The 17,204-nt window shown below is 36.2% G+C and overlaps 5 protein-coding genes and 1 long non-coding RNA gene across 6 annotated transcripts; 4 read left to right on the forward strand and 2 right to left on the reverse strand.

Moving 5' to 3' along the window:
- Positions 1-480: 480 nt before the first annotated feature.
- Positions 481-1,728, forward strand: LOC104764036 (NADPH-dependent aldehyde reductase 2, chloroplastic). Its single transcript, XM_010487469.3, has 2 exons — positions 481-1,071; positions 1,194-1,728. The coding sequence occupies exons 1-2, from the start codon at positions 662-664 to the stop codon at positions 1,600-1,602; spliced, it is 819 nt and encodes a 272-aa protein (XP_010485771.1). The 5' UTR covers positions 481-661; the 3' UTR covers positions 1,603-1,728.
- LOC104764035 (glucan endo-1,3-beta-glucosidase 8-like) lies at positions 1,696-4,633 on the reverse strand. The gene is made up of 2 exons (XM_010487468.3): positions 3,898-4,633; positions 1,696-2,888 (listed from the first exon to the last, which is right to left on the reverse strand). The coding sequence occupies exons 1-2, from the start codon at positions 4,254-4,256 to the stop codon at positions 1,766-1,768; spliced, it is 1,482 nt and encodes a 493-aa protein (XP_010485770.1). The 5' UTR covers positions 4,257-4,633; the 3' UTR covers positions 1,696-1,765.
- An 888-nt stretch (positions 4,634-5,521) lies between these two features.
- LOC104764037 (uncharacterized) lies at positions 5,522-7,801 on the forward strand. The gene is made up of 9 exons (XM_010487470.3): positions 5,522-5,726; positions 5,823-5,884; positions 6,064-6,148; positions 6,267-6,353; positions 6,434-6,487; positions 6,603-6,790; positions 7,070-7,152; positions 7,246-7,346; positions 7,438-7,801. The coding sequence occupies exons 1-9, from the start codon at positions 5,676-5,678 to the stop codon at positions 7,642-7,644; spliced, it is 918 nt and encodes a 305-aa protein (XP_010485772.1). The 5' UTR covers positions 5,522-5,675; the 3' UTR covers positions 7,645-7,801.
- A 204-nt stretch (positions 7,802-8,005) lies between these two features.
- On the reverse strand, positions 8,006-10,096 carry LOC104764039 (myb-related protein 2-like). Its single transcript, XM_010487471.2, has 7 exons — positions 9,968-10,096; positions 9,677-9,889; positions 9,509-9,585; positions 9,345-9,402; positions 9,166-9,250; positions 9,010-9,079; positions 8,006-8,873 (listed from the first exon to the last, which is right to left on the reverse strand). The coding sequence occupies exons 2-7, from the start codon at positions 9,882-9,884 to the stop codon at positions 8,145-8,147; spliced, it is 1,227 nt and encodes a 408-aa protein (XP_010485773.1). The 5' UTR covers positions 9,885-9,889; positions 9,968-10,096; the 3' UTR covers positions 8,006-8,144.
- A 775-nt stretch (positions 10,097-10,871) lies between these two features.
- LOC147920051 (uncharacterized) lies at positions 10,872-12,253 on the forward strand. Its single transcript, XR_015591578.1, has 2 exons — positions 10,872-11,157; positions 11,923-12,253. It is a non-coding gene; the product is annotated as an uncharacterized LOC147920051 (long non-coding RNA).
- Positions 12,254-14,620: 2,367 nt separating this feature from the next.
- On the forward strand, positions 14,621-16,602 carry LOC104764040 (putative pyruvate kinase, cytosolic isozyme). The gene is made up of 3 exons (XM_010487472.3): positions 14,621-14,954; positions 15,051-15,512; positions 15,613-16,602. The coding sequence occupies exons 1-3, from the start codon at positions 14,709-14,711 to the stop codon at positions 16,435-16,437; spliced, it is 1,533 nt and encodes a 510-aa protein (XP_010485774.2). The 5' UTR covers positions 14,621-14,708; the 3' UTR covers positions 16,438-16,602.
- Positions 16,603-17,204: the final 602 nt, after the last annotated feature.

Raw genomic sequence — 17,204 nt, forward strand, 5'->3', positions numbered from 1 at the left:
TATTTATTTCGGAGAATAACAAAATAATCTTATCTTTTATCTCTTTGCTTTACTCTGAATATTTTTCATATCCATATTGTTGTTTCTTTGTAAGTAGTTGTGGTCCTTTTTGTATTTTTTTACTCCGTTATTGATTTGATGCAAACCATCTAGATTGTCGAACTTGTTCTTCTTCATTCTGATGATGGAGACAAAAAGATATTATTAAAAACAAAAAAGAAAAGTGAATTAGTACTAGAAAATTCTTGTAGCATCACATCGGAAAAGCATAAAAGCATTTAGGCATATAATGGGGATAACCGGATAAACAAGTCTGATATCATATAAGTGCTAGTATTTGTCTACCGTCACATAATCTTCTTTCTTTAAAATTTTACGAGTGGCTACATTTTAGAGTACAATAAAGAAAAATAGTAAAATATAAACGAAATTATGTAATATTTTTTACAAAATTAATAGTCATTCATTCCAAACAAAAGCAAACATTGAAGCAATTCAAAATGAAATTGTATACGAATAGACTGATCCAGACAAAACTAACGATCACCACTACAATTGTCTTACACACATATAACACGATGTCATAACTACTGTCTACCCTAAATAAATGACACTAATAAATTTTTAGTAAAAAAATAAAATAAAAAAATCTCTCATTCGTATGGCTGCCGCGTCGTCAGTTTCGTCTCCCACGTTTTGCCTCGCCGGCCGAGTCGCTATAATTACGGGATCGTCTCGAGGTATAGGCCGTGCCATAGCTATCCACCTTGCCGAGCGTGGGGCTAGGATCGTCGTTAATTACACCACTAGCTCCGTCGAGGCCGACAAAGTTGCGGCGGCGATTACAGCGAACCGTCCCAAGAACGATGATTCAGAAGACGTTAAAAGCCCACGTGTCATTGTGGTGAAGGCCGATATCTCGGAGCCTAGCCAGGTGAAGTCGCTTTTTGATGAGGCAGAGCGTGTCTTCGAGTCGCCGGTTCATATCTTGGTTAACTCAGCTGCTATAGCCGATCCTAATCATTCCTCTCTCTCAGATACATCAGTTGAGCTTTTTGATCGCATCATCAGGTCAATTTATCTTAACTCATATCTAATTGATTATTCCTTATTACTTAAACGCGATTATAAAAAAATGAAAAATTCATGATTTCTCATTGTTACTACTAATCAGATTCGTTGATTGGTAACAGTGTCAACACAAGAGGTGCGTTTCTATGCGCTAGAGAAGCTGCGAACAGGCTAAAACGTGGAGGCGGTGGCCGGATCATCCTCCTCTCAACTACACTGGTCCAATCCTTACATCCACACTATGGCTCATACACGGCTTCAAAGGCAGCAGTAGAAGCCATGGCAAAGATTCTTGCCAAAGAGCTCAAAGGAACACATATCACAGTGAACTGTGTTTCTCCTGGAGCCGTCGCCACGGATATGTTTTTTACAGGAGTGAGCGATGAGATTGTTGAGAAAGTAAAGTCACTCAACTTATTCGGTAGGATCGGTGAGACCAAAGACATCGCACCTGTCGTTGGGTTCTTAGCCAGTGACGCTGGCGAATGGATCAACGGTCAAGTCATTATTGCTAATGGTGGATCTCTCTAGTAAATAGACAGAGAGGTTAGTCTTCTTTAAAAATCAAAGCCTTTTAAATTTCAAACGGTGTAAATTTGATATAATGGAAACAAACATATCAAATAATCTATGAATCAAATGATTGATTAACCCAAAGAATCAGTCATATACAACGAAACATATTTAATTAATCTCATTGTGCTAGGAGAAGAAACACCAAACCACTCATCACCAAACATAACCTAACCATCGAACTATAGCTATAATCATAATGACCAAATGATGGCTCTCCGATCTGAATCGGGAAATTACATTGTCCTTGAGATATATTCCTAGTAGTGATCGTCGCAAGCCCTTCAAAATCGCAAGCTTGAGCTTCTTGATTTTGCACTTGGAAATACATATTAAACGCATAAGACGCATTCCCATTCGCATCAAGATTGCCACAAGATGATCCGGAACCTAAAGCGGTACAGTCTGAAAGCGAACACGCGTAGTCTATATTATCTCCGAGCTTACTCATATTGCCACGAGCATTAGGATTAAACATACACCACTGGTTTAGCATGTACTGAACGTTTCTAGCTCCGGTTAAGAACTTTTTCTGCCCTTGCCCCCGAAAATCAAACGGGAACTTCGGTTGGCCATCGAATTTGAATATCCCCCAATGACGTTCGAAGTTTCCAGGCGCTACGCTTTTTGCATCTTCATCGATAAATCCGAAAAGATAAACCTCAATGTAACCTTTACGCATAGGAGTTCCTACGTTGTTCGTCAAACGCGGAAGCAAACCGGAATAAAACCGTTCCGCGTTTTGAACGTTTGCGTTCTTGTCTCCGTCCGTAGGCCAACCAACTTCTCCAACGATCACTTCCATGTCGCCGTGATTCAACGCGTTTAAAGAAGCTACAAGCGTGTCGAAACTAGCGTCGAAGACGTTCGTGTAGATAACACCGTTATCGTTAACGGTGTTTTGGCCGTCAAAGAAAGCGTAGTCGAAAGGGAAGTCACTGCTTAGGTAGAGACTGAGGAAAGGGTAAATGTTGACGGTGAAAGGAGCTTTGTTCTGCGCGAGGAAGTTAACGATTTGTGTCATTTCTTGGATGATGTCGGAACGGAATCTTCCGGCTGATGGGACTTGGTTGTCCGGAGGAGAGTTGTAAACGTCGGCGTTTAAAGGAACGGTGGCTTTGATGAAATCACCGACTCCAGCTTCGTTTAAAGCGGTTTGGATGTTGAAGAGTGCTGGATACGTTAGGTTTATGAAAGATCCGTTGTATGCTGTTAAGAATGGCTCGTTCCCTACGGCAACATATCTGCAGACAAAAAAAAAGTTGAATTCATATTACTAATTTGATTTTGCTAAAGTTGAAATTAAATCATAATTCAAATAGAATTTAAAGCTTTAGTAAATTCTATATTCTTGTGATATATTTCAGAAATTACATGATTCATATTGGTATTTTTTATAATAACATTGCGTGAAATTTCACATGACATCCAATATTTGCAAAGTTTGCATCTTTGCAATATAGAGGAACTGATGAAAAAGAAAGATTCAGACTTTTTTGGTTTTAGAAAACGTTTGGATCATGTGCAATAAATACTTGACACACACATGACGGTCCATATTTGAATATATATGAAATATGGGTTGAATAATTATGAATATGGGATATACACACACATGATTGATGGTCCATATATGGATAAACCAAATTCAAATAATTTACATTATTTAACAAGAAAAATATATACATACATATATAGATAACTGAAAGGATGTGGTGCTCAACAAACTATAATAACAGGTTAACAACTGATATAATAAAATGAAAAAAAAAAAAATGATTCGCTCATTTCGACCAATAATAGCATTTTACAGATAAATATTACTAGAAGAGAATAAAAATTTTAGTTGTCCAACTAAGTCATAACACCAAAAACAACGTGTAAAGGATTGGAGCTCACCTCAGTTTGTCTAATCAGGTGGGCTCACGACTATTATAAACCTCCAAAATCAATTATTAATTTTGAAGTTGTCAACATTTTTATTTTTCTTTGTTAAAGCAGTAACAAAAGTTATGAAATAATCGTTCTGTAAAGTTCCAGTAACCCAAAAGGGTCTATAATATCTGATTTCCCCTTTTCAGATCACCCAATATCTAAAAAGTTTCACCTTATACTATCGTTTATATATCATGGTTATAAGTTATAACTTATAACCAAAACAAAATAAGAGTCTATATGTTAACATATCAATATTTCTTACGTTAAAAATTTGAGTAATTTAATCACAAAAAAACAAAGAATTTTAAAACTTACTTGATCTTAACGCCGTTGTTAAAGTTGAATCGAGAAACGTTTCGTTGGACCCAATCTTTAGCTCTTTGAAAGTTTCCCATGGCTTTGAGAAGATCATTAGGGATCGCCACCATAACTTCGACGCCGGAGCCAGCGAGAGCTCCCATCGTGTTCGTGTCAGCATCGAACAGCTTCACTTTCTGTATGTTGTTGTCTCTAAACATCTCCACCACCGTCTTCGGCGGTAACTGATGAGTCGCCATAGTTCCCCAGTTTACTCCCAAGCCAGAGACACAGCCGGAGAAAAAACATACGGAGGAGACGATGATAAAGACAACGGTGGAGTTAGTTATGGGACTCTGTTTCGGTCGATGATTCATTTTTGTTGATTCCTCTGTTTTGTGCTTGATGGTGGAAAAGAAGAGATCTTTGATTATATTTTCTTGGAAATTTTCTAACTTTGAAGGAAGAATCTGATGGGAATTTACGAATGAGAGGATTGGAAGAAGTGTAAGAAGTATATAAATAATTTTTGTGGTTTTTTATGATCTGTTGTAAGCGAAAGAAAGAAGAGATCAAATAGGTAAGATAGACTATGGAAGGAAGAAGAAGGAAACAGAGTCAAAACCGGCCTTTGAAACAAAACCGACCATTAAAATATTAAATATCTATAAACACAAATTTTTATTAAAATATATGTAATTTGGTTAACATAATTAGCATAAGGCTATGTATGTAGTCTGTACCATGCATGTATTAATTATTTAGGCCTGACCAACATTTATAGTAGTTGGCGAAATGTTAGTGGTTTGGAATGAGGATTAAAGAATTTATACTATAGTTCTATTTCTAGTATGAAAAGTTAATCTTGTGTACAATACTTCAAGCTTTTGATTCTATGTTGTGGAGGTTCACACGTACGTATTATGAAACGTAAAAAAATTGCAGGTTAATATCGCTTTCGTAACCTTATACTATTATACTAACAACTTGGTTTTCTGCGTCCACATAACTCCAAAATTACATGATGATATATATATAATACACCAAAATCTTAATTAATTTCAAAAATATTATATAAGTCTCATCATATTATATATATCAAATAAAATAGATGCACTTAAATTAACTATGGTGTATATTTTGGCTTTCTTAATTTAAAGTAGTCATGATGAAGTATAGTTAGGTAGTGTGTGTAATAGACTCAATTTGTTTTGTTTATTAGAAAAAGTTGATTATCTTTTTCACGATCGAGAATTTACAAACGTACTACTTACGAGAAGAAACCCCGATAAGGACTATCAGAAACAACCAAATATAAGATGTGACGATAGAGATTCTTGATTTGAGAGCAGAGCACCATCAACAAAGCACGAATAATTAACACATCTTTAAAAGGCATGTAATTAAATTAGTCACGGTTGGTCTAGAGATATTATAAAAATTTGATTATCATCAGCCAGAGAAACTAGTGGGAGTCGAGTCGTCGACATGAGAAAAAAGAGTATCACGTATGCGGATAAAGCAACATATATTTGGATTTGTTGAAGATGCAATGACCAGACAAACAGTTCTACGCGCTAAAGCAAGCGCGTAATGATGATGGTGTTTAACGTCATATCTAATGGGCCTGGATATTTTGGAGTCATTATTGGGTATTTCTAACAGCACTAATGGGCCATCGGCGCTGTTCTAAACAGACCGTTACCTTTCTTGAGAGCTAACCAAAAACATTGGGAGTGAGGGTGCGCGATCGTAAAGAGGTAATTTCGTCGAACACTTGGTGAGCATAGAGCGCGATGATGAAAGGAAGCAAGACGAATCTCTCTGCACTAGCCGAGAAATGCAAAGTACCTCCTCTTATTTCTAATCTATTTTCCTTAAAGCAAATCTCTTTCTTTGTCTCGGTTCAAAATTTCTCGGCTAATTTCGTCTCCCTGTTGCAGACTGTAATCGCTTCGAACTGGCAAGGGTACCTAAATACCATCAAACCTGAAGATAAAGCTAGGTTATTTCCCGAATTTTTCATGTTTTGAAATTGCTTGATGGGTACTTAGAACACCCCAGATTTGGTTATCATAAGGATATGAAGAAGATAAAAAAAAGCTCAGATTCTGGCAAAATAAGCTTTTCTGTTCTGATTCAATGTTGATCATGGGATGTTTTCTTTTGGGCTGTTTTGGTTAGTATAATACATACTTCAAAGATTAAGTACGTGATGAGACGAGGAAAGCCCTATCTCTGGGTACCAGAAAGTGAACCACACAATGTCGTAAGCTTTCTCGTTCTTCTTACTGTTACATACTTAGTTTTGATTGATTTAAGTATATTTATAATGCTGACCATTCGCAATGTAATAGACTTAAAAGCTAATCTCTGATTTTGGGCAGAACATAATGTTTGATGAACGTGGATCCTTTTCTATTGCCCATCCGTATCCTGCTCCCCTTGCAGCTTTTTTCAAGTCTTTAGGAAAGGTTTGTGTGTCTTATCTTAGATTGGAGGTTTTTGAGTCTGCATCACTCTTACTCAAAACGGGGTTTAACTTTGTTTGCAGCTTCCAGACCGGGTTGCTTTTACTGGAGAGATTGTCCCTGTTAAAGAGAAAAGGGTAAGAACCATGGAACTTTTAATTTGGAGACAGTCATAGCTTTCTTTCTTTTAATTTGGAGAAAAGGGTAAAAACGTGGATCATTTTCTATTGCCTTGTCTTCTTGATAAAAAAGGTTGAGGCGGTGAATAAATATGTTGAGGAAGCTATACAATTAGAAGAGAAAGCGATCAGTGAGAGTCCAAATTCTGTTCGTAGTATCTTGAATTCTTGTGATCAGATGTATGCCTCCCGGTGTGAGAGTCTTAGAGCCCTGGTCTGTGATGCAAAAGAAAAATACGTTATTTATAAGTTCGTTCCAAGGTATAAAACACACAAAACCCATCTCTGTTTATGCGTAACTAAACTAATATATCAGTTTGAGCTTAATTGAAGAAAAAGATCTTACTGTTTGTTCAATCTTACTGACATTCATGTAACTCTGTCTTAAGAAATAAAAGCAGATACAATGATATAGAACCCATTATACAAAGATCTTACTGTTAATTTATTCTTACTTACATTCATATAATTGTCTTAGGAATGATATAGATTATACAAAAGATTATTTTATGATGATGAATTATCTGGTTTTCTTCTCAGCTCATGTATGTTTATTGACCCAAATGGTGCCACGAAAGAAATAGACTTAAAGGTTTTGGAACTATCAAAAGCTGATCCACTAGGTAATGAAACCAACGACATTTGATTCCAAGCTATCGTTGTAGCTTTTTGGTTTGCTTTGTGTTAAGCTTTTTGCACTGGATTTTAATTCACAGGGATTTGGTCTACAAAACTTGTGGATGGAATCAACAAGAACGAATCAAGAAGACGGGCTTTGATTCTTTTCTGTCTATACTATCTCGATATAAACGCAAGGGTAAAAAAAAAAAAAAGCGTATACAGTTTTGGATTTCGGATTCTCTATGTTAGTTTGGTCATTTAACGGTGTTTTCTTTTGGCGCGATTAGGATGCTTATATGGTATCAGTGGATAAGAAAGGTTTCAAGTTGTTGGGGAAGGTACCGAGTGAAGAAGAAGCTGGAGACGAGTATCAATGGAGAGAGTTTAGGTTTGAGTTTGAAGAAGAGGTGAAAGACGTTGAAGCTTTTTGCCACCAACTTGTGGAAATGGAACAAGAGGTTGTGAGCAAGTTCACTGACCATACCGGTCTGTGATTTCAATTATTTTCTTATGAATCACGAGCCGAACCGGTTTACATTTTAGTTAAGTTGTTTATTTACGCAAGAACAAGAGTGATTAGTGGTAATTACCGTGTATTATTAATTTAGTTCTCAACGGTCCGATACGGATTTATTGAAAGCTTTTGAGCTTTTCAATGTTCCCACAAAATAACTGAAAAGAAAAAAATTATCTGACTGGTTTGATTAAGATACGTTTGGTACGGTCCAAACGCAGTTTGACGCGTTCAATTATTACGTTTCTCTCTCTCGACTCACCGTACAAACTCCGACGAATGGCCGTTCGTATTCGCCGGTGCGACGGTGTCTCTTCGGGTTAATTCGTAATTCTTGAGTCTATGAAATTAGAGGTACTTCTCTGTATTGTATATATGAGGTAAAAATAAACAATGAATAGTTTTTGGTACATTATCCTCAATCAAGAATCTTGATTCAAAACGTTATCTTTCTATTGAGGAGTTCCCTAATAGGGTTTCTCAGTTCCAGCTGAAACCATTTAAGTCGAACTGTTTCGTACGCGTTGTTGTACTATAGCTTTCAACATGTGTGTTGAGATCTAGCTCTGTTGCTGAATCCATGCCTTTACGGTGGTTTCGTGTTTCAAACTTATGATCCTCACTTTTGTCTTTGAATCTTTCGTCTGTATACTCATTGTTGCCTTGTTGATGATGATGACCTTTGTGTCCCTGCAATAATCCTACTCCTATTGATAATCTACCTGGACTTCTCTCTGAATATGGAATTCTTTGTTCTGTTTCACTAACCATTGTTGAAAGATATGGATTATTCCCTCTTAGACCTTCTGTCCATGTGAGTTCCATGCGTTGGAACAATGGTTCTTCAATATTCTCTTTCTGCTCGGATGTTGAATCACCAAGATATGTTCTTAGTCCTATTCTGTTGTTCTCTAGCGTTTTCTGCGTTCCCTCGCTTGAGGTCAGGCAACTTTCAAGAGAGCAATCAGGTGGATAGGTGGTTGTTTGAATCTGTTGTGGGCATAGGTTTTGGAGTTCTTTTGGTTCTAGGAAACTTGAGTTTGGATACTCTGCTGATACTTTAGATACTAATTCCGAGAGTTGTACTTTGGCAGCTTCGATTCCAGCTGCACCCAGGTTCTGTCTTCCTAGAGTCTCTTGTGCTTTCTCCAACACCGATTGCAAGTACTTCCCTTGAGCCTCTATCCTGAGCTGCAAATGTCGCTGTACCTGGCTCAATTTTAAATACCAACATGTAAACTGAATGCTTTTTCTCTTTCTAGATATACTATAAGTGTTTGATGACTTGCAAGAATCTTTAACGTTTTTAATAAGAGTGCAGAACAGTGTTGTATGAATATGCTACCTCAAGTTGCTCATGAAGTCTTCTTTGGACCTCTATTTGCATTTGCAGTGCTTCACTTATTGGCGAGTTCCTGTGTGCAAGTAGTTTAGATCATTTTGTGATAAGCTAATACGTTAGATGATGATATATATAGACAAATAATAGTCATATTTTTACATGTTCGGCTGTGGTCCAATGCTTAAATTCTCACTCTGAATTTCATCTACATCAGGTGTCTTTTCTTCCATCATGGTCATCATACCTATACAAGTACATACTAGATTTAGATCTTTGTAACAATTTAAAGTTTGTAAGTTCATGAACCTGTGAATCTTGTTAATGTCAATAGACTTTACCTATCTTGTTCAAGCCACTATTAGCTTGTCCGTTGAGATTCTTGCTCAGCCTGTATTTCTGGTTACCAGTTTCATGAAGTTAATCAACCTTTTGTGAATATTTTCAGCTAGAAGTTAATAAAAGCATATGTGTGTATTTAATTAGTGTTGATATGATGGCTTACCTGAAGATGACTTTTGAGATGGTATAAGGTAAGGCCTGGAATACCCATGACTTTCATGATTGTCTTAGGAGTAGCTTCTGCAACAGACAGAACATACAATATTACTAAAAAGCCGGCTGGGTCAAAAGATGATTAATTCTCTTTGCTAATGATATATATATAACTCACTATCTGCTCCACCAAGTTGATTGACTGCTTCTATGAATCTCTCATGAAGATCCGGAGTCCATTTTAGGCGTGGCTTTGCATCCGTCGAAAGGATGAGTCCAGATTCTCCTGGACTGTTCCCTCTGAGGAATGGATTCCTTTCAGTGGTTATATGCATTCTTGAAGAAGAGAGGATGTTCTTTCCTTGGTGCTGGTTTTGGTAACACATAAAGTCTGTTCACAAAAAGGCAAATGATAAGTTAGTCCCCCAACTGCAGGAAACTGCATTAAAATAATGATTTTTCTTTTTACCTGACGTGATCTTAGTTCTTGTATTCAAACTGCTTCTCTCACAAGTTCCAAGAGTGTAAAACTCCACGAACTAAGGAAGATGTTTTTTTTTAGCTGCTTTTGCTTACTTGTTCTTTATATTTTTTTCTCAGGTTGTTTGGTGCAACTTTGCTTTATATAGGAAGTTGAATGGGGAAATTAGAGAAGGATGATTAAGGTATGGAATATGAATAACTGGTCCAATCGATGCTTTTGTTAGTTGTGTCCTTATCGTTTGAACTGTTTTTGTTTTTGTTTTTGTGGATGATTATTTTATAATTTCATGTATTGATGATTCCTATGGACTACAACTTTTCAACCCCAATTTAGATACCAGAGTTGATCCACAATTAATGCATCATATGCGCATTCTTTCGCCATTCTGGCAGAGAAGTATCTTATTCCCTGATTTTTTTTTCCTAACTTCTTCTTTTTTATAACTTGGGCTGGGGGAATCCACTCTTTTCTTATTCTTTGATATTTTCATAGTCACAGCTCTCTAACTCTTCTCTTGGAATATTCTCAATGCTTTTCATTTGTCTGAATTGTATTTGTTCCTTATTCATGGAGTCATTTTCCGTCTCTAGGTACATTATGTGTCTAATGATTTTTATATATCAAGACTTTTAGTCGTCAGCTGTTACTGATGATATTAAAAAGGGGCTGTTCATCTTGCCATGTTTGAAGAATGTGTAATATGATATAAACACTTTTGACTCTCAGTCCATCCAAGAAGCCATTTAGTTTGAGATTAAGCAAACATATGAAAGTTGGAAACATTGCTTTGCTTTAAAAGATGATAAAGAATCTGTCTCCTTCAACAAGTTTAGTACCTATTCTTTTCTCTACACAGTATATAATTTACTGGAGGGTCCCTTTTCTTATCATTCTTTGATTAGCACAAAAAACATTTGGCCCCTCCATATCCTCTGTTTTATTATGTTTGTAGCCTTTCTTGTCTGATCTACTAACAATTATCTCTCCGGTCTACATGTGTTGTGTGTGTCTATATGTTCATACATATATAGAAGTGAAGCATCACTTCATCTATTGCTTGGCTACTTTCTCACTCTATACTTTCCTGCAAATATTTAGGAGATGCCTACGGATTTGAAAGTGTTTCTGCATGCATTCATATTACCGTCAAGGCATCTCATCTTCAACAGAATAAGGTCATTTCCAAATGTTGGAGTTGCGTAGGATATTTACTACTGTATGTGCAACTGAGAATATATCCATTTTTTTTTGGTAGTCCCACATTAGCTTAGTGAGTGCTTTGATATGGTCTATTGTTCATAAGGTATATTTAACAAAACAAATATTATGTTCCTTGAATGATATCTTTGCATTTATTTGATACCGAACCAAACTTTATAGGCGATATCTCATGGTTGTGATTTCTCAATACACTTTATTCGGTTTCGGGAAGAAAGAACCTATCAAAATCTTGAGTTAAAAGTATTAGAGCATATTACCAAAATAGTTTCATCTCCATGTTGGTGAGAATATGCTTTCCATGTTGTGTGTTTCAAGAGTCTCTTAAAGTCTACTTGAATGAATCTCTCATCAAACTCACTCTTTCTCATGAAGATTCTTTCTTTCTTACCCCCAAAGTCTCTGTTTAATTACAGCGCTTTTGTAAAGGTCATCGAGTGAATTAGTTTATAAACCAATCAAGATTTCGAGACAATTCTTGATATTGTTCCACTTTTATGCACTTTTGCAACGATTACTGAGACTTTTAGTTAAATAGTTCTGATTTCTTGATAAATAGTTGCACACTCTCTAGCTCTGTTTTAGTTTGTTTACCTTTTACCCATTCGAAAGGTCACTGTTATAAGTGAAAAGAGAGGGAGTGGTGTGATAGAGACTAAATGTTCTTCCTTGTACGTTCATTTAACAGATATCTTTTTTTTTTTTGGTCACCCATTTAACAGATTCTTGTTCGTGTTTACGACTAACTTTACTAATGATGCTTCGAAGCTCTCGCGTAGGGAGCATACTTGAACACGTGGGCTACATTCGCCGGAAAAAATACTCACGGAATTGTATTCTTTTTTTTTTTTTTGTTGCTCGTAAACTAAAATATGTAACATATTTAAAACAAAAGGAAAGCAGAAAGTGGGTGATTCTGTAGAATGAGAATCAAAAACTCAGAAGAAATTAAAATGAAAAAAAAACTGAGTCGCATTCTCAAGTCAAGAATCTTTGTTATTCATCTTCACCCGAAAATAAAATTTGTTAACCAAAAAAAAAGAACACCTATATGAGGTTCGTTTACTTTTATAGCTAGGCTTGTTTCATATTTTGTTAACATTCAATGTATAGAAGAAGATTAGTCTTAAAAACTTATTGATATTTGTTTTCGTTGTTGCTCGTCGAAGAAGATTATCAACCTAATTTTGAACCTTAATTTTGGCTTTTGCAGGATTAAAAATGTGTTATTCCATCAATTTTCACCTGAGCAGATTTACTTAAAATAAGGACTTTAAATCGGTAAATTGAAAAACGAACCTGACCGGGTTATGACACCGGGTTATAACCGGGTTAGGCACTAGACCGGTCCGGTCTCAATACCGATCGATATTAAAAAGGTGGCAGTATTCATTGGCTAACTGAAAGTATACTCAGCCACAGATGATCCGTCTTCAAAACATAATATTTTAATTAACAAATACATTAATTGCTTAACAAGTTAACATCAATCCGGCTAGGTAGATCTATTTGCAAACAATGAAGACATTAAACAAACATTTTTGAAACTACAGAAATTAAAAAATCCAACAGTGTTATTATCTTTTTTTTTTTTTTTTTTTTTTTTTGAACTAACAGTGTTATTATCATAAGCAAAAGAAGCTACACACAAACTCTATTGAGAAAATAATTATTTATATAAATATATATCAACTAATTATATTTAATATTTATTAATGTTCAAGTATATAAATATAAAATTAATGACTACATACCCGATCGAGTTTTTTAAGTCTTTGAAATTAAGAAAAGAAATTTTGAATCGTTTCATACAAGCTACAAAATCAAGTGCCTATACAACTAAGACATGGCCATTATTAATCTTATTAATTAAATTATAAGTATGAAATAATTATAAAAAAAAAATATTAAGGAAAAGAGAATTATCTTCATCGATGTAAACAAAATAATCGATTAAAAGATAAATAAAATATCTACAAGGCTTTATGTGAGAACGTAGAAAAGCGAAACCCTGCCCTAATTTCAGTTCAGAGAGTCCAAAGCATGACGCCGAATCTGAGAACTGTCGTTGCGCAGGTTATATCGAACAAATATATAATTATGTCTGAGATTATCTCTTTCTATCTTTTTTTTTGTTCCATCGATCTCGATTGACGAAAAGACGTTGCAGAGCTGGAGATCGATTGTGTCTCGCCGCAATTTCTCTTCATCCCCTGGTAGCAACCACGGTAACGTCCTCATCAGATCTATACAACTCTCCGATCGTTTCTGTGGTTTGGTGTTTTATTTTGGTTCTATATTTTCTTTCAGGAGAAGATGGTATTCACATCGAAATATTCTAATCCTGTAGAACAAACTCTCTCTTAAAAAAGAAAAGAGGAGAGAAAATGTCATCTCAATTCACATTAAATAATTGTTGATGCATGCTGGATCATCATCTTCATCCTTGGAGCTGACACGTTATACAACTTATACTGATAAAAGTATCTACGGGACAAGGGATTGTCAAGCCCCCATCAGATGATTAATCTAAAACTATTCTTGGGCTTCACTTGAAAGATCATGAAATGAAGCCTCGTTCAAGTATACAAAGTGTCTCTGCTTCGTCTGGCTCCCATTGACGTACACCCCCGCAAGAAACCGTTTTGGTGGTGCCTTGCTTGTTCTCACAAATATGCTTTATTGCACAAATCTTCTACCATTAGGACAAATTGGGTGTTTGAAGAATATAAACTGATCCAATTTTGGCATTTGATACTATTGAGGGTATATAAAACTGAATGCGGAAACGTGATGAGAAGCAGAGTATATTGTATAAGTGATTACGAATCCTTCCTTAATGCAAAACAAGTTGATCATACATGATATGTCTAAATCGAATTTGCTAGTCTATGAAATTTACTGATCTGTTTGCTAATTTCGTAAAATTATTTAGAGTCTTAATGATTAGAACCTTTTAAGTTTTGTTCCCCTGTGCTTTATTTGATATTTTAATACGATCGTAGTCAAATTTGTAAAGTATTTACTCTGAAGTCTAAACTAAGCTAATACAGTAATTAGTAAAAATTCTATAGTTTGTTTCATAAATCTCTTTTTTTTTGTTTCATAAATCTCTTTATGACGGTTTATTTTTGATACTTGAGATGCAAGAACATCATTAAATGCCAAGAAGAAAATTTTTCCTTTTTTCATGTTCAGCATTAATTTGCTTCCAAAACGGTTTAAAAAACACTATTTCCAAAACGCTATTTATTTGCCCAATTTTTTAAAATGTAAAAAGGAATTAATTTACTTGATACACAAGACCGACAATAATTAAGACAATACATAAAAGTAAGTTGTTTCCTTTTCCTTTTCTTATAATGTAGAAAAGGGAATTTATTCTTTTATATATACCTTAGATACGCGACCCTAATCATCATAATCACAAACCTTTACGAGCTTTCAATCTTCTCTTCTCAAAACCTCTTAAACTTTTTTTTGGCGTTTTTAGGTTTTTGTTTTCACAATGGAGAAGTTACTTGGAGGACAAACTAACAATGGAGCCCTCAAGTCAAAGACGAAGATCGTCTGTACTCTCGGACCTGCTTCGAGATCTGTTGAGATGGTTGAGAAGCTTCTCAGAGCCGGCATGAACGTAGCCAGGTTCAATTTCTCACATGGTTCTCACTCGTACCATCAAGAAACTCTCGATAATCTCAGAACCGCCATGGAGAACACTTGTATTCCCTGTGCCGTCATGCTTGACACAAAGGTATAACCCTAATTGTCTTTTCAACTTCTTCTTATGCTGTTTAAGATTTGATTGGGGATTTAAATTTAACTCTGTTTATTTTTTTTATTGTTTTAGGGTCCTGAGATCCGAACCGGATTTCTCAAAGAAGGCAAACCGGTTGAGTTAATTCAAGGTCAAGAGATCACAATCTCAACAGATTACACCATACAAGGGGATTCAAACACAATCTCCATGAGCTACAAGAAACTTGCAGAAGATCTCAAGTCTGGCGACGTGATTCTCTGTTCCGACGGCACAATCTCTCTTACCGTCTTGTCCTGTGACAAGAGTCTCGGTCTCGTTCGTTGCCGCTGTGAGAACTCTGCTCTTCTTGGAGAAAGAAAGAACGTTAACCTCCCTGGTATCGTAGTTGATCTCCCAACACTCACGGAGAAGGATCAAGAGGATATTTTACAATGGGGAGTTCCGAATAAGATCGATATCATCGCTCTTTCCTTTGTTCGTAAAGGATCTGATCTTATCGAGGTCAGGAAATTGCTTGGAGAGCACGCAAAGAACATCATGCTAATGTCAAAGGTAAGTTCTGAAAAGAAAAAAAAAACAGAACACTTTTCTTCAAGTTAAGTTTGATTTCTTAGTTAGTTATATACTAACATTGTGATGATTCTTATTACAGGTGGAGAATCAAGAAGGTGTGATGAACTTTGACAAGATTCTGGAGAACTCTGATGCCTTCATGGTGGCTAGAGGTGATTTGGGAATGGAGATTCCGATCGAGAAGATGTTTCTTGCTCAGAAGATGATGATTCAGAAGGCTAATGCTCTTGGCAAACCAGTCGTCACAGCTACACAGATGCTTGAGTCGATGACCAAATCTCCACGTCCCACTAGAGCCGAAGCCACCGATGTAGCAAACGCTGTTATTGACGGCACAGACTGTGTCATGCTAAGTGGAGAAACCGCCGCCGGAGCTCACCCTGAAACCGCCGTGCTTACAATGTCAAGGATCTGCAAGGAAGCAGAGGCCTTTCTCGATTACGACACAATGCACAAGAAGATTCAAGAAATCGTTTCCCTGCCGTTGTCCCCTATTGAGAGCTTAGCCGCTTCAGCCGTTTCGACGGCTAGGAGTCTATGTGCGGCTGCGATTGTGGTTCTCACCAAGGGAGGTTACACTGTGGAGCTTGTGGCGAAATACAGGCCGAGCGTTCCGATTCTATCTGTTGTTGTGCCGGAGATTACTCGTACCGATGATTTCGAGTGGTCGTGTTCTGAATCTGCAGCACATGTGGCTAGACGTGGTTTGATTTACCGTGGAATTGTTCCAGTGATGGCTACGGGAGCTTCAGCTAGGTCTTCGAACAAGGACTCGACGGAGGAGACGATTAGGTCCGCAATTGAATTCGCGAAGAAGAAGGGGATATGCAAGACGGGAGACTCAATTGTGGCGTTGCACAAGATCGATGGTTCCTCTGTTGTCAAGATTTTGTATGTGGAGTAGAACTCAAGTTTTTTTTTTTTGATACGGGGTCAATTTTGAAGTTTTATTTTTTTGAGGGGTCGAATTTAATTTTTAATTTTTGTCAGCATTCTACTTTTGGTGGTTTCTTTTCAATTTAGACATTGTTTTGGACCTTTTGTCAGAATTATTAAAGTTTTTGACATTTTTTGATATTGATATTCGAGACGAGAGATGCATATCAATAACGTTTTTTTTTTTAAAAAAAGTGTGCTTGATCATATTGGGCCCATACGGAAAGCCCCAAAGGCCTATCTTTTATTGTCGGCAGATTCAAAAAATTGGAAAACCAATTAACACAAATTAAGGTTTCTCACCGGTATCGAAGTTGTTGGATCCGGTCGAGGCAAGTTTATGGGCGTGACCGTCCATTTTAGAGATTTTAAATGTTTTTTTTTGGGTCTTCAAAACGTTAGTGGTAAAAAAGAAAAAAAAAAAAAAGGATTAGAGAAAAAGATAGCAAACATATCAATCATCTAGAAACCGAAAAAGGGAACGAAGCGGTTAGCTTTGCTGCAAGTATTCATCGTAAAGCTTTGCTTTAAAAGGAAAGTGTCTTATAATAATGCGCATTAATTTATTCATCAAGAGGTTCATGCATTTTTCTATCTTTTAATTTTTGGAGTTATCTTTTCGTTGTTTTTCTTCACTTCGTGTAACACATATTTAATAACTTCATAGTTGTAGACAATCGTGTCTTTTTTACATGCAAAGTGCGTATAGTGGCCGATGAAAAGATGATAATGAAA

Source organism: Camelina sativa, chromosome 19, assembly GCF_030686135.1.
Source record: "Camelina sativa cultivar CO46 ecotype springtype chromosome 19, ASM3068613v1".
Classification (NCBI taxonomy): Eukaryota; Viridiplantae; Streptophyta; class Magnoliopsida; order Brassicales; family Brassicaceae; genus Camelina; species Camelina sativa.